This window comes from Sturnus vulgaris, chromosome 18, assembly GCF_052056855.1.
Source record: "Sturnus vulgaris isolate bStuVul1 chromosome 18, bStuVul1.hap1, whole genome shotgun sequence".
NCBI lineage: Eukaryota > Metazoa > Chordata > Aves > Passeriformes > Sturnidae > Sturnus > Sturnus vulgaris.
Window position 1 is genome coordinate 12,197,706 of NC_142260.1, and position 16,189 is coordinate 12,213,894.

At 42.4% G+C, this 16,189-nt stretch overlaps 1 protein-coding gene across 3 annotated transcripts in view; it reads left to right on the forward strand.

Annotated features, from left to right (window-relative positions):
• MPPED2 (metallophosphoesterase domain containing 2) overlaps window positions 1-13,911 on the forward strand; it is a 103,927-nt gene extending 90,016 nt beyond the window's left edge. For all 3 annotated transcript variants that reach the window (XM_014884593.2, XM_088175261.1, XM_088175262.1), the window contains exons 5-7: window positions 6,226-6,341; window positions 8,974-9,087; window positions 12,513-13,911. In XM_014884593.2, the coding sequence (XP_014740079.1) occupies window positions 6,226-6,341; window positions 8,974-9,087; window positions 12,513-12,631 (349 nt within the window). In that variant the 3' untranslated portion in view covers window positions 12,632-13,911. The remainder of the gene's footprint in view (window positions 1-6,225; window positions 6,342-8,973; window positions 9,088-12,512) is intronic.
• The last annotated feature ends 2,278 nt before the right edge of the window (window positions 13,912-16,189 follow it).

The window sequence follows — 16,189 nt, forward strand, 5'->3', positions numbered from 1 at the left end:
GAGTTCTTTTCATGTACCATTTAGCAGCTGTATGGATGGCTATAGCTGCACTTGCTCCTGTCCTGTTCCTGTGTTATGTGATAATCTGGTCCAGATCAGCACATCCATGGAACATGATGTATGGCAGCAGAAAAGGTCCTGGATTTTTCCTTCCTTTCACAGCTCTCACAGATCCAGGCATGAATCTCTATCTGACAGGAGTATAAACTAAAACCTACACTGACAATTTGTACAGTCTGAGGTAGAATTTGAGAATGACTTGGTGCAAGGAGTATGCCAGGTCACACTGGCTGGTGAGGTGATCCTGCAGCTTCTCATTGTGAGGCTGCTCCCTAGGGAAAAGGCACTGCATGGGCTCTTTACCTCCAAACACGGTGGAAGATGGGGGGTCATGCTTCTCAAATGCTTTGTCATTTAAATAAGCAGCATTCAGAGGTTATGGAGTATAAGTTAAAAGAGGGAGAGAGAAAAACCTGCAAGAAAACCTTCAATCAAAACCACCAGTGGGTTGTCGAGGTTTCAGGTTTTTCTAACCTTGTGTAAATAGCTGAACTATGTTTTAGAGACTTCCTGACTTAAGTGCAGCCTGGTAATAAGGAGGTACATACAGTAACATGTCTAACATAATTACAGTACTGATAATTCACTTTTGTGAGAGCTTCAGCTGTTTAAAGATGCAGGGTAAGCAAAATCCCAAGGAACCAGGCTCGGTGGTGCATCTTTCTGTTCTGTGTTATTATTCTCACTTTCTAAATGGGACACTGAGGCACAGCAGGTAAGTGCCAGTGGGAATGACATTCAGCTGGAGCCCCCGGGCTGTGCCTCTCCCTGATGTCACAACACTGCATATAATGAGCACATTTAGGAAACAATTTAGCCTTTACCATTTCCTGGTGGTTGTTACATTATGAAAAAAGCATTTGAATCTTCGCTGTAAAAAGGAGCTTAACCAAAAAATGTCTTTTGTGTCACCGAAGGCAAGTTTCAGAGCCTTTACAGAAGTTTTTGCAAAATGTGCTTCCTCAATCCATTGTGCACCTGCTCTGCTCAGTCTTTTGTCTCCGTGATGACACAGGCTGTGTCTCCTCCCTGCCCTTGTCCCTGTGTGCATTCCCAGGGGCACTCTGTGCGTGGGGTGAGTGGCAGTGGGCTCGTGTGCTGCTGGCCCTGGCAAGCGGCTGTGTGCCCTGGGGGCACTGGGAACCTCTCCTTCTCCTGCCCAAAGGGCACTGCTTGTGGCTGTTCTGTCACTTTGCACTCTGCTCTCTGCTGCTCCACTGCAAGATTCACCAGCCCAGGGTTCACCAGCCCAGGGTTCACCAGCCCAGGTTTCTCCAGCCCAGGGTTCACCAGCCCAGGGTTCACCAGTCCAGGTTTCACCAGCCCAGGTTTCACCAGCCCAGGTTTCTCCAGCCCAGGGTTCACCAGTCCAGGTTTCAACTCTCCAGGTTTCTCCAGCCCAGGTTTCTCCAGTCCAGGTCTCACCTGCCCACTGCAGCTTTCACCTGGACTGGAGCAGGTGCTTTGGGATGTGTTTGTGGGGCAGTCCCACAAGGGAACGAGTCTGGGTGCACATGCATGGCCTGTCCCACCATTTCTGTCCTGCTGGGACTGTCTCCCTCCCTCGTGAGCCAGGTCTGTGAGCTGGGTTTGGATGCTGATAAAATAGAGACATTTCCTTATTGTTACTGGGTGTGTGGAAATGCTTCCCACTGGGATGCCTTTTAGACACTCCCTCTGCTGTTATCCTGTGGAAGGAGACAGATTGAGATTTTTGCCTCCCGTGCACTTTACTCATTGGATTAAGGATAAAATTGAAGCTTTCCTAAAAGACTGGGTAGCCTTAAAAATTAATGAATACTTGGGAATAAAGAACTATGAGAAAATATATTTTTTCTAATCCAGTTTAGAAGTAACTATTGAAATAAATGGATTTACTGGTGGAGTTAAGAGGAAAATGTGAATCTAGAAGGTCTCGTTGTACATTTACCTTTTGAGTCGTTGAACTCTGAGGATCAGGTAATTAAATTCATGAGTCAGAGAAGAGATGAAAGTAGGTTGTAGGAGTTACCATCCTTTAAAAGCAGAAGGAGTTGACATTTCTGTATTACCTGGATGAATTTGGCTATGGCTTTGTGTCTCCTTTCCTCATGTGATAGTGTTGCTTCTGAGGTGAATGCACCGAGGAGCAGTTGTGATTTTTTGTATCATGAAATGATGCTCCATCGCTGTGCTTTTGTTGTGGGTCAGTTTGGGTTTTTTAATGTATTAGTACAATAATAAAGCCATACAGTGCTTACCTGGGAGAAGGGAGATCTGATCACCTGCTGAAGCTGCAGCTCTCTGCTGTTCAAAGCAGATGGATTTGTGTGTCCAGTCCGGGGCTTCTCCCAATGCACCTGTAAAAGGAGGATGAGTCTTGTTGGGAAGCTTCACATTCCCTCCTTCCTGGCCTTATGTCAAGAAATGTCTGCATCTCTTGCAGCACAAGGTGTGAAGATAATTTGCAGCCTACTGCATAAGCATTCTTTTAATTGCAGAAAACAGAGCTTCCAACACGCCAGGTGGAGGGGGATCTGTGGGGATTCCTGTGCAGAAATGAAGAACTGAGGACAGCAAGGATGGGCCAGGTGTCTGCCTTTCATGAGGATATTCCCTGTGTCACATCTGGTGCCAGCATAGCTGCTCTCCCTGAGTGATCAGGAAGCTTTGCAGTCAGGGCTGAGCTGTCAGTGAGCTGGGATCAGGAATTGCTGTGGGATCAGGAGGAATTGCTGTGGGATCAGGAATTGCTGTGGGATCAGGAGTTGCTGTGGGATCAGGAGTTGCTGTGAGGGTTTGATGGATGTGAGGGATGCTGTGAAGTGTTCTGACCAGCAGAGCCTCACTTAGGTTCTCCTGCACACGGGCTGACACACCAGGCATGGGGGTGAGGATGTGTTCTGGTCCAGCAAACATAAAATGACAAAATCATTTGTAATCTCTCATCACCAGTGCCTGTGGGTTTTCCATCCATGCCTCCCTTGTGGCATTATTTAACAGCCAGTAACTTTCTGCTATTGCCATCTATACTTAAAAATGGAGTTTTAGGAATTAGCTGAAATCTTTTACGTAGAAATCTATGGGAAAAAGAATTAGGTCAAGTCTGAAATATTGCTACTAATAACTAAGTAGCCTTTATTAATTACTTGTGCTTGATTGTAATTTACCATGAGTGGGTATATGTGCTTTTACCCCTCTGATTCTCTCTCCCACCCTGTGAGAGGTAATGAGCAAAGGGCTGTGTGGTGTTTGGTTGCCAGCTGGGGTTAAACCATGACAGTGCAGCTCAAGTTCATTATCTACATTTCTTCCTAGATAGGAAGTGGTTTCTCACAGTAAGTAATGAAAATACTTTGCAGAAGGCTCCTAGCTCTGTGCACAAATTTTTTTTCTTCTAAATTGTTTAGACATTGAGAGTGACCCTATTTAATTCTTATGTTTGCAAAAAAAGGCACTAACAGGAGTAAAATATCCCTCTCTGATCCCCCTTGACAGGACACTACCTACCTACAGGGCAGGCTGTGGCTTTCCTGCACGTATTTAAATTTTGCTGGGATACCCAGCCATCCACTGTGCACTCACAGGATTCACAGCACACACATCTCATCTCATCTTCACTGCAACACAGCAAACATCAGCTCACCTTCCTTGTGATGCCACCTCAACCTGAGCCCCTGCCATGGAGCTGTTTGTCTTCCTGCTGCTGTTCTGAACACATGCTTGGCTTTCTGGCAAGGCCTGAACCCCCTCCAAAAGGCAGGGACCCTCAGTTTGCCTGGCCAGCCTGCAGTGCTGCCAGGAATTATGCACTGTTCCATGTTTTAAATGCCTGAAGCCTAAATCTGTAATCCAGGTGTTCTTGCAGTCATGTCTGCTCTTCTCTTTGATTTACCCATTTTGTATGAAATCTTTAGTATATTAAATAAGTACTTGACCATCTTTTTTTTGTGCATATGCTGCATAATGAGGAAGGTTTCTCAAAAGTTTTCTTTGCAAGTGGATTCCCATGTGGCGCCAGTTAGTCACAGCTAATTACAGAGGTTGGTGAATGAGGAATATATCTGAGCTCAGGTTCCCCTCCTCCTCTTTCCACAGTGTTTCAGAAGAAAATAAAATAAAAATCCTGCCGACAAATCCAGGTTTTTCTGTGCTCGTAGTCTCCAAAGAGCTCCAGAGAAATCACAGATGTGGTTTCATGTTTCAGGTTTAACTATGTTGTAATAACTACAGTCTTATCTGCAGGAGAAATGCAAGTGGGGAAAGCATCATTAATTGACAGTGAAAAGTTTGACCCAAGCTCTGTGTGTTTGTTTGTTTTAAGCAGCTGAATGTTTAGCCAAAAGATATTTTAACTTCTGACTGCAGCCTTGAAGGTTACAATGATCTTGATAAGTTAAAACCTAGGAATGTTATAGGAAAGGAAACTTAGGTGTTTCAGGAAAGCTAATCCTAGAACAGCAGAAATTCTTGTGGTTTAGTTAAAGCCAAGACACAACCTTCAGTTTTAATTCAGCTGCATGCAAGCCTCCTGTGGGGTGCCCCAGCCTTGCTTTACAGCACAGGAAGGTTTTAGAGCTGTGAGAGGTGAAGCTCCGTGGCTGAGCACGCCAGGAGCCCACAGCTCACATAAAATGTTTGACTAACATCTAATTTCCCTATCTTCTGTCATTGTTCATTCAGGAAGTCTGCTAGCTTGAATGAGTTCCTGTGTGTGTGCTATGAGTGTTATCCAGCAGGACTACATGGGATATGTCTATTATTTGTCACAAAGGCACCAGTGACCTTCCTGCCCCTATATTAGCAGCTCCTGCTGTTTTTCCATACTGCCCATTGTCGGGAATGCAGATCATCCATAGGACTGGGTACAATCCTCACTGGGCAAATTGTTATCTCAGGAAAACAAAATGCTTTAATTATTAAAAAAATAAAAAATTAGAGATGTAATCTCAGCAGACATTCACACTTGAATGTATATTTGGGGCTGGAAAAATGAATAATTTAGTGGGTAGAGGAGACAGACTACATAATGAAATTACATAGGACTAATGATCTCTGTTTTTAACAGGTATGGGTGTTTTTAAGGTTGGTTTGTGGTTGTTTTTTGCCCCTAGTTTTTGTTTTCTGTTTTCTGAACTGCAGCACACAGAAGACTTCAGGAGTAGCTTGAACTTTCAGAAAAATGACTAGGGCTAGGACAGGAGTATCCTACCTAGAAAACAAAGTCTTAAACTGTTGTTTGAGCTCTAGGAAACACACACATGGATGCAAACTCTTAAAATTGCTACAATATTAAGGGCTGTATAAAAGGGTATTGGTAACAAATCAAAATATTCCTGTATTCCATCAGAGCAGTTTTGTGTACGTATTTGATAGGGAAATGCTTTATTATTATATCTCTGTATCAAAATTATATATTATGTGTTTAAAACGTTATATGTTAAAAAAGTACTCCTAGAAAATATACTTGTCATTGCTACATGCTTGGGTTGGATAAAGCAGTGTCTCAGAACAACTCTGCTATGCTGGAGAACTCTGAGGCTATCAGTTTTCCTTGAGAAATACTAAATGTATTTTAAATAATAAGATCTCTTTAAAAAGTTGCCCTGAGGCTAAACACTGTGTGGTGGGGATCTCTAGGAGGCTCAGGAGTTCAAAACCCAGTTGGGTAATGGTGTTCTGGTATTAAAAGTGCTAGAAGGAGCAAGTTTGAGTTTAGTGAGATGCTGTGGCACAGGTGGTGCTGCCACATCGAGCCTCATGTTGAACTTTTACTGCTGCCCTGTGCTGGGAGAAGCTGATTTTTGCCTCCAAAAAAATTTTTTTTTGGTAGTTAGCATAGGGAATGAGTTCTTATGTATGAACGTTCCTAAACTTTGATAAAAAGCTGAGATTAAGACTTTGTTATTTTAGTATTTTTTCCTTTCTCTCTAGTGAGTAAATGCCCCCAGGGCTAAATGTTCTTGAAGTACAAAATAACAAAAATAACAGGCATGAATCTAAATTCAAATGTCTATTTTAACATATGTGTGTATCTGAATCAGTGTGTGTTAGAGGCATCCCCTTCAGAAAGGCTGTCTGCAGGTAATCTCTGAAGCACAGAAATTGTTTCAATTCAGAAAAAAATTGGAGAAGGGAAGAGATTTTTATTTTACACTGATGCAGTTTGTCTTATTTTCCCCAAAGGACACCATGGTTTAATGGATGGGGCTTTAATCTACCCAGAGGTCAGTCTTTGCTAGACAAGTGGAACCTTATTCCTGAGGGAATTGATATACTAATGACACATGGACCTCCCCTTGGTAAGTGAAACAAAAGTTCTGTGTGATTTTTTGCATAAGAATTTTACTTTCAAGATAAGCAAAGTTGATAATGCTGTAAGATATACTGTAATTGCACCCAAACTAAAAGCTATGGATTAAAAACCTTTCTGAAAGAAGTGGAAAATTATGATTAGGCTTAGCTGATCTGTTGAGTTTCCATAAAAAACTTGATTTTTTTATTAAATTCAGGCTAGGGAAGATCAAATATCTGACTCCATAACCATTATAGTTTGACATTTTATTTAAGAATAATATTCATCTGACAGCCAGTTTCCAATCCCATATGACTTTTTAGAGATTGACTGAAACTTTTGAAACCTTTTCTCACTACAGTGTCATGTTATTTTAAGGTTTGAGAGTAGCAGTCAAGAATCTGGAACTGTGTAGTCACATATTCTCCTTGATAATGTCCTTGTAAACTTAGAATATGTAAGAACCGTTTTAAAGGTATTAATTGGCTTATAAAGAATTTGTGAAGGAATAAAATTATGTTCTTAGATAATTGTTCCTAACTTGATCTAATGACAGGTGAGCACCAGTCTATGAATGCATAATTTGTTTCTTATTAGGTAGCTAAAGTTTCTCATTTAGTTGAATTTTGCTTGTCTTGTCAGTATGAGTTGTTCTCTGATCTCTGTTTAACTCTTAATATCTAAACTAAGTTCTGATAGTCTCAGACCAGGACACTCATCCAGCAGAGACAGCAGCACTCAGTTTTGGCACATCTGAAGTCATTGAAGCCCACATTAAAACCATTTTTCAAGTCCTGCTATCCTTTTTCTCCATCCTGTGCCCCACAAGGCAGCATCATGTATTCTTATTTACTGCTTTTCTTCAGTGGCAAGCAGCCTGGGACTGTATTTTAAGCATCTCAGTTGGGTTTACAACAACTGAGCCTTTTATAAATATGACTTACCAGGATGAGGAAGTGTGGCAGTCTCTTCGTTGCCCTTACTGTAAGAAGAGTGACTTTGTCAGGGTTTTAGTAAACTTGCAATCCAAGGGGTCAGAGCACACAATCACAGGAAGTGACTAAATCACAGTCACTTACTACATTTATGGTAGTGAATATGTAAAATCTTCTTAGAATTGCATGGTGCCATTATAAACCAGAATTTTATGTGCTTGCAGGCTGGCTCATTGTTATTTTAGAGCTTCTTGGTGACCATGGAGTCAGGAATTAATGTGTTCTTATGTTTTTTACCACAATTAAGTTAAGAGTCAGCAATCTAAGCCAAGCAAAGGAAAAAAAGAAATCCAGAAACTTTTTGACCAATGTACTTACTGTTTCTTTTATATTCTGGTTAGTTTTTTAATACTACTTAGAGAATGTTATAAGATGATCAGCAAATTCCCTTTAATCTTCCTGGAGCTCCCAGCGTGCTGCTGTGTTAAGGCAGTGACACAGCATCCCCTGACAGCAGAGCCATGGATATTGCAAACCAGGGCCCTGAACTGCACTCTCTTAATCGCTCAATTTTCCTAAAGAAGCAAAAAAAAACCCTGCAAGTGTGTTTATAATGTTTCATGGGTGCTCTTTTAAATGGGTTGTTCATCCATCTGCTCTGAATTGGGTTCATACAGAAATACTGTGATGCTGCAGACACTAATGAGTGCTGTAATTGAATAACCGTGCTTAAATTTTGTGTTTGAAGGAGATAATGAAGTTCAGTTTCAAAACGTTGGCACTGTATCTTAACTACAGCCACAGATTAGGTGTCAGTACTGTGCCTAAAATGAGGGGCTCTAGGTCTCAGCTTGCATGATAATATTGACAAAATACTGCTTTTTAAATAAATGTTTACTAATTAATATTAAGGGAGGTAGAGCTGTAACTGGACTCTTTGGTCACTCTAAAATTTATCCAAGTTCATGTCCCAGCATGTTTTTACTAACTGGGATTAACTTGGCACAGGCTGTAATTATGCTGAAGTCAGTAGAATGGCTCCCGATTTCCCTTTTATTGCTTCTCTTGCCCTGCTGATCCTTTTCCTTCAGGCAGCAGGCTCCTGTAGGGACTGATGTCAGCTTTTGTGCATTTTTCTGTATTATCCATAAGTTAGCACTGGCTTGTTGGAAGCTCTTTTGCAATTTTTGCATTGCTTGAGGCTGGATGAGGGCTCACAAATAACCTGATGCTTGCAGACCACGGTCCTCTGGAAGCTGGGGCAATCTGTATTTTAAATCTTTGGGGTGGCAGCTGTACTGAGTCGTAGCTCAGCTCATCTTCCTGAGCTGTTTCTTGTCTGGAGTAACCACAGAGCTGGCTTGGGAAGCTGACTGCTGTAAGAGCCAGGGGAAAAGGAAGGAAAATCTTCAGCAGTGCCAGGAATAAATGTCCCGGGGTTTCAAGGTGGAAGACGAGTTTAAACCTATAGTTTAAAAAAACAAATCACATCCAGAAAAATATTAATGTAGATGGAGGGAGGAAATCTTAAGGAAGACAAAGTGACTGTGAAACATTTCTTAAAAGCCATTGTGTGCTTTAATGGAGAGGTTATGACTAGAGATAATGTAATAAACCCTGTGTGAATTATGACTTCCTGAAAGACTACATGAAACCTTACCTGAATAGGGAAAATTAATAGTATTGATTGCATTTTGCCTTCAGGTTTTCGAGATTGGGTTCCAAAGGAGCTGCAGAGAGTGGGTTGTGTGGAGCTGCTGAACACAGTGCAGAGGCGAGTAAGGCCCAAACTCCACGTCTTTGGTGGCATTCATGAAGGTAAGAGCAGTCTATTCCCTGCTTCATTTCAAGAAGCACATTTTGGTGGTGTATTGCAGTGGATAATGGCATATTGGATTAAAGCAGGGAGGGAGTTCAGGGAAGTGATTGCATGCGTGGCACTTTGTAAATTTATTCCAGAATTAAAACAGACTGTTTCAGGAATGTGTGCTACATTTAGCCACCTACATTTTTCACTGTGCAAAGGTTGTTCTGTACAGGTTATTTGAAAGCAATTCAAATTTTGACAAACTTGGTTAGAGAAACAGATGAGATTCCCCACACTTGCAAGCCAAAATGAAAATTATCCCCATTACTCCAAGTACAGGAGCTAAGAAAGATGCTAGAGAAAAAAAGAAAATGTGGAGAGAATTTGCTGCCTCTGCTCACCTCCCTCAGGGTGTAAGGAGAAGCAGAAAGGAGGGCATCTCGAGCCAGGCATGAGGAGGAGCCAGAACTCACTGTGCACACATTTCTGTGATGCAGTCTGTGCTCTCTGTGTTACCCTCCAGGAGTCTCATGTTCTAGAAGAGATATTCCCCCTCCATCAGTGCCAGGACAGGCAGAGTGTGAAACTTCAGCAACAATGAGCTCAGTTTGTGGCAGTAGAAGAGACTGAGAGATTAAATACATTCTGGAGATACTTAAATATTTAATACAGTTTTGTAGCTTTCATGTGGCTGAGAGACAAACACTAGGAGTTCTGCCTGAGAGAGAGTGTAAGACTTCATGACCCTAGAACTCAAAATTACACATTAAATGTTTTATATTCTCGCCCCTGGAGGCTTCTCCATTGTCTCTAACCAGGTTCTCCATAGGCCTAAAGATTTCAAGGACTTCATAAAAGAAAAATAAAAGAAAGGACAGCTTTCTCTGCCAGTGGTGTTGGTTTTTCTGAAGCCCTCGTGACTTCATACAATGATTTCCATGCTTGGCATCTGTAAATAAAGAGTTTATACTGGGAATACTGACATGACCTTCTGCACAGAGGCATAAATAAATAAGGCACCCAGGAAAAGACTGGGTATTTTGTACAAATATTAGTCCTTGCATATTAAGCTATTATAGCAAGACTTCCAATTAAAATGTGTAAATTGTGTACAGCCTTTGTAGGCACATAGGGTGGTGAGACTTGTGCTTGTAATGGTGCTAAGGGGGGAGAGGAGGGTGTCTGAATGCACCAGACCATCATTATGAGGGAGCACCAGGGGCATGTGCAGCACCCGACATTTGAATCTCCAAGGGAAGTGGCAGCACACGTTAACAGTGAACATTCAAATAAATTCTTGTAAGAATACCAACAAAAAGTTAAAATCCTTTCTAGTACTTACACAGAAGGTGTAGGAATGGCTTGTTTCAGTACAGGAAGAAATAGCAAAGTTAAGAGCATTATCTTACAATGCAATTCATTTTTATCCAACTCCAGCTGAGATGAACATGCACCACATTCCCATGAGCCAGTGGAGGCTATACACACATTTTGGTGATACAGGTTTTTTCCCCTGGTTGATAAACAAAACAACCACAAATAAGGTTTTTCCCTCCATGAGATGATCTAAATCAAAATTGCCAGTCTAAATAAATAAAGTAATAGAGGTGGACAGTGCAGCAATTCTGAAGTGATTATTCTTTCTGATAGGCACTGTGGGTAGCTGTATTTATCTTAGCTTCCAGACAGCAGTGATCTGTACTGTATCATAATGGCTTGAAAGAAAAACATTTTTCCTCTGAGGGTTTGCAGTGGGAAGCTTTCTTCCTCCATGAAACTCTGGGGTTTTTTTCAATTATTTCTTTTTAAGTACATTTGGGCCAAATACTTCCTAGACATTTTCAAGCTTCTTTGTTAGCTTTTTGTGGATATCAGCTTAAAACACACGCACTTTTATAAAATTCTTTAAAAATATATATATAAATTAAATAATGGAATCATAGAATGGTTTGGATTGGAAGGGTCTTTAAGGATCAGCTCATTCCAAACCCTCTGCATGGGCAGGGCCGTTTTCCACTAGACCAGGTTGCTCTGAGCCCTGTTCAGGCTGGCTTTGAGCACTCAGGGATGAGGCAAGCACAGCTTCCCTGGCCAGCCTGAGTGTGTTTCTAACCTGCTGGTGAGTTCCTGAGGTCTCAGTGTGAGCACAGCTTGGCAGTGCTAGGATGAGAACTGACTGATAAGGGCTGGCACAGGAGACAGGACAGAGTTCAGGTCATTTGTTGGAAAGGGGGGTGTTTAGGCTAAACCAAAGTTACTCCTAAATATTTTGTTTCTGGATGGTCTTTTTCTTCTGACAGACATGACAGGCATGCAAACCATAGCCCACTAATTAAGTAATTAGTAAAAGAACATGTGTGGTTTGTTTCTGCCCCACCCAGTTGCAACAGAGGATTTTCCAGGGGCGAAAAAAGTTTGTACATGAACCAAAAGCACTCTGTTCTTGTCTGACACAAGAACGCTGATTTTTTTCAGTTCAGCCTTGGTGGCAGGGAGAGCAGAAGGGGCTGGTGTCCTTTTGAAGGGGCTGGTTTGGTTTTGCTGCACAGCACGGGTCCCCAGCAGCGCTGGGGTGTCTGTGTGTCCCTGCACTGGGGTGGCTGTGTGTCCCTGCAGTGGGGTGTGGGGTGGCTGTGTGTCCCTGCAGTGGGGTGTGGGGTGGCTGTGTGTCCCTGCAGTGGGGTGTGGGGTGTCTGTGTGTCCCTGCAGTGGGGTGTGGGGTGGCTGTGTGTCCCTGCAGGGGGGTATCTGTGTGTCCCTGCAGTGGGGTGTGGGGTGGCTGTGTGTCCCTGCAGTGGGGTGTGGGGTGGCTGTGTGTCCCTGCAGGGGGGTATCTGTGTGTCCCTGCAGTGGGGTGTGGGGTGGCTGTGTGTCCCTGCAGTGGGGTGTCTGTGTGTCCCTGCAGGGGGGGTGTGGGGTGTCTGTGTGTCCCTGCAGGGGGGTGTGGGGTGTCTGTGTGTCCCTGCAGTGGGGTGTCTGTGTGTCCCTGCAGTGGGGTGTGGGGTGTCTGTGTGTCCCTGCAGTGGGGTGTCTGTGTGTCCCTGCAGGGGGGTGTGGGGTGTCTGTGTGTCCCTGCAGGGGGGTGTGGGGTATCTGTGTGTCCCTGCAGTGGGGTGTGGGGTGGCTGTGTGTCCCTGCAGTGGGGTCTGGGGTGTCTGTGTGTCCCTGCAGTGGGGTGTGGGGTGGCTGTGTGTCCCTGCAGTGGGGTGTGGGGTGGCTGTGTGTCCCTGCAGGGGGGTGTGGGGTATCTGTGTGTCCCTGCAGTGGGGTGTGGGGTGGCTGTGTGTCCCTGCAGTGGGGTCTGGGGTGTCTGTGTGTCCCTGCAGTGGGGTGTGGGGTGGCTGTGTGTCCCTGCAGTGGGGTGGCTGTGTGTCCCTGCAGGGGGGTGTGGGGTGGCTGTGTGTCCCTGCAGTGAGTGTCCCCGTTGTCCCCCCAGGCTATGGCATCATGACCGATGGCTACACCACCTACATCAACGCCTCCACGTGTACAGTCAGCTTCCAGCCCACCAACCCTCCCATCATCTTCGACCTTCCAACCCCTCAAGGATCCTGAAGCACTACTGGGGAAGGTCTATAAACTGCCATTTTCTAATTACAAAACTTACATTCAGTTACATGTTTATTTCAAAATAGGGGCTGGGGGGGATTTTGGGGGAGCCGGGGTTTTTGTTTTGGGGTGGGGTTTGGGGTTTTTTGTTCTTTTTATTTGTAAATTGCTGGTGCAAAAGAAACAAGAAGAAAAGTTAGAGGTTGTGCTTTTTGGAAATGCAGCATTCATTTTAAATTGATAAAGCATTGTGAATTTGTAAAATGAATTTTGTTTTTCAATAAATTTGCCATTGTAAATTGTTATAGTATTCTCAAAAGGACAGCCAAGCTTTCTTTTAATAAGTGAGAGACCTTATTTTAATATTATATTATAAGCTAAAAAATAGGCAGCATTTAAATACACCCAAATTTGCACAACTTATGTTATTGTCGGGGGTTTTTTAAGTGTCTTCTTTTTTCCCTAGGTTTAAATGTTAACTTCTTATCTCCTTTTATATCATTTTTTTTAGTAGCACAAACAATGTTTTGGGGTCCATTTACCTCTTGACATGTGTGCATTTACTTAAACTTGTTTCTATTCACAGTGGAATGCAGCAAGGGGAGAATAGACTTCTCAATTGTTTGTCTCTACTTGCTTTATAAAGACTGATCTAGATAGCCACAGCCTGTATGTGATATCTACCTTCTGTTTCTTTTTTTAAATTATTTTAGCTTTAAAAGACTGGGGGTGAAAGCTGCAAAGAGCAGGTATTTCATGCAGTAAAAAAAAAAAAAATTGTAAATGCGGACTCATTTTAAATATGAATTTATATATATATGTATTTTTTGTGCATTATAACTAAGCTAGGATTTAATATTGCCAGTATAGCATCGGCAAAATTATGGTGTACAGCACATCTAAATTATGAAGGATGTGACACATTTTTCCAAGTGCTCAAGGCCTTCAAGAGCCCGAGTTAAATCTTTGTTGTAGTTCAGGCATGTATAGAGTCAAATGGATACAATCAAGCCTAAATAAAATAAGGCTTAGTTGTCCTTTATATTTAAATATTCTTCTTGTCTTTTTTATTTCCTTTTTCTTATTTTGCACTGTGTGTAAATGCAATCTCTCAAAATATTGTTGAAGATAGTTATTTCTGTTCCACCACTGTAAATGCTATTGAGCTTTGTTCTGTTTTATGTTACCTTGTTAATGGAATTTAGAAAAGCAGGTGTTTCTTTAAATTTATTGTGATATTATATCTAGCGGCCTTTATATGCAAATAAAATTGCAAGATTTTTAAATATGTGGCTCAAGGGAATTTTGTGGGTTTTTGTGGCGTGAACAATTTTGGGGAGCGATGATAAAGGTAAATAAGAAGTTTTTATATCTCAATAAATTCATATTGTGGACCATTCATCAGATGTCACCTGGGTGAAAAGAGCACTCAGAGTTTCCCTTCTGTTTCTCTGCCACCCATCTCTCCATTCCTTTTGGACAGAAGGGATTTTGTCTTTAGGTGCTGATCAAGTTTGTGCTGTTAAGCCTTGTAGGACACTATTCCAAACGACACGAGGAAGAATTGATCAGGCAGTAACCTTTCTTTTTTCACTTCAGGTCATTAGCCCTGAGCTTCAGGTGTCTTATGCTCATCCACTCTGGGTTAAAAAATGAATAGTCAATAGGTGAAATCCATCACTTTTTGTGTGGCTCTCTTGTCAGTTTTGTGGCTACAGTGGGATCCACCCCTGGCAGGGGAATGGCAGGGCAGTGTGGTTCTGTGTATGCCACTGGAATCACAAACACTGCACGACCTGCTGCTGGTGCTGCAGTTTTATAGATAATAACAGTCTTGCTCCAAAACAGGAGTTATGGCTGTAAAAATCTGGTCTCAAACACGAGAAAATAAGGCACAGTTTTCATGAATCTGCATCTGCAGTAATATCAACAAGACCTGGAGACAGAGCATCTCCATTTATCTTAACAGGATGTTAACTTTTGACATTATTTTGATACAAAGGTTATAAACAAAACAAATCCAAGGCTCTTACAGCAGAGTACAACTTAGAGGGCCATGTATTTTGATGCAATGTGCATGACATATATCTGTGGAGTTGGCCAAAATCTTCAGATTTATAAGGCTGCCATATCAAAGTTTTTTGGGAAGAAGCTGCTGTATCTATTAATTCTAGTTCTTGTTCTGTATGTAGGATTTCTTGTCAGGTTTCCATATGAAATAGATAGATAACTTCACTCCTTAATGATATCTGCCTCACTTTGCTTGCAGTGCTAGTTATTTTATCAGTTGAGCCAAAGGAACAAAGGTCATCAAATATTAGTCCTTACTTTTGGATGTAGATGCAGGATCTGTCTTGTGGGCTTTTTTCAACTAGCAGTGAGAAGATGAGGAAATTGGTTTTGACAACCACAGCTGTCTACTGGCAAAGAACTTTTGAGATAGCTGTCCTTGGAGAAAAGCAACTCTTGGAGCATGAAGAAATCATGTATGTAACACACCTTAGATTATTCTGTTTCACTGGGCTCTTGCTTGTTGTCACTGCATAAGGAGGAAATACCCATAGGCTCAGATGCTCTGTAGTGCTGTGAACTTTCAGATGAGTAAGAATAGCCACTGTATCTGTGTTGCTCTCCAGCCTTCTGGAGAATCTGGCACTTCTTCATCAGCTACAGCAGCTATAGTCCATGGCACCAGTCTGTCATGTCTCTGCCTCTTAATAAAACCTGGGTTATTCCAAAAGCAAAAATTCCAAGCCAACAGCTTTGTTCCAGGATTTGAATAGACTTCTGGCAGCAAAATGAGTGGATGGCAGTGGAAGTTCCTCCAGGAGTCTGCTTTGGGTAAGACTGGTAGTGAGAACAGACCAGGGGCAGTGCCATGAAGGAGCAAATGTGTCACAGTCTCTGTGATAACCTCTAAACTGGTACCTGTAGCCATAGATGTCCTCAAGGTGTGAGTCTTGGTTTCAGCTCTTTGCCAGGTGGCTTTTTTGGCTGTGTGGTGCAGCAGGTGTGTTACTAAGGGCTGCACTGGGATACAGGGGCCTGGATTTGTAACATGAGGGTAAGACTTCCTCCTTCCATTTAGATGCATCAAGGACAGTCACTTCTTTGTCATCAGTTGATGCTGGTGCTAAATGCACCTATTAATTTGCAGAAGTCTTCAGGGGTACTTTCTAACCCTGGGTTTTCTCCTGTTTCTTTTTTTCCTCTCAGGCTCTGTCAGCTTCACCTTGCTGGTGGTTCAGCACTGAGCTTGTTCTCCATTCCAGGGTATTTTAACTTTTACTCCTTCCGTTTTCTTTCTTTCAGAAATTGTTCTAATTTTCCTTTTCTGAGGAAGTTCTCATTTTGGCTAGCAGCAATTACAAAAAGGCCAGGAAAATGTTAGCAGTTTGGCTTTTTTTTTCTTTTTGTGCTCCTTAGAGATTTTGAAATGTATAGGTGTCTGTCTGTGCTGTCACAGGCAGGTGATTTTCCTTTGCTGGATATAAGCTATATCTGACAACCAGGGTAACTGGGACACAGTATGGTTTGTAGAAGTTTGATTTCACAGGAAGGCAA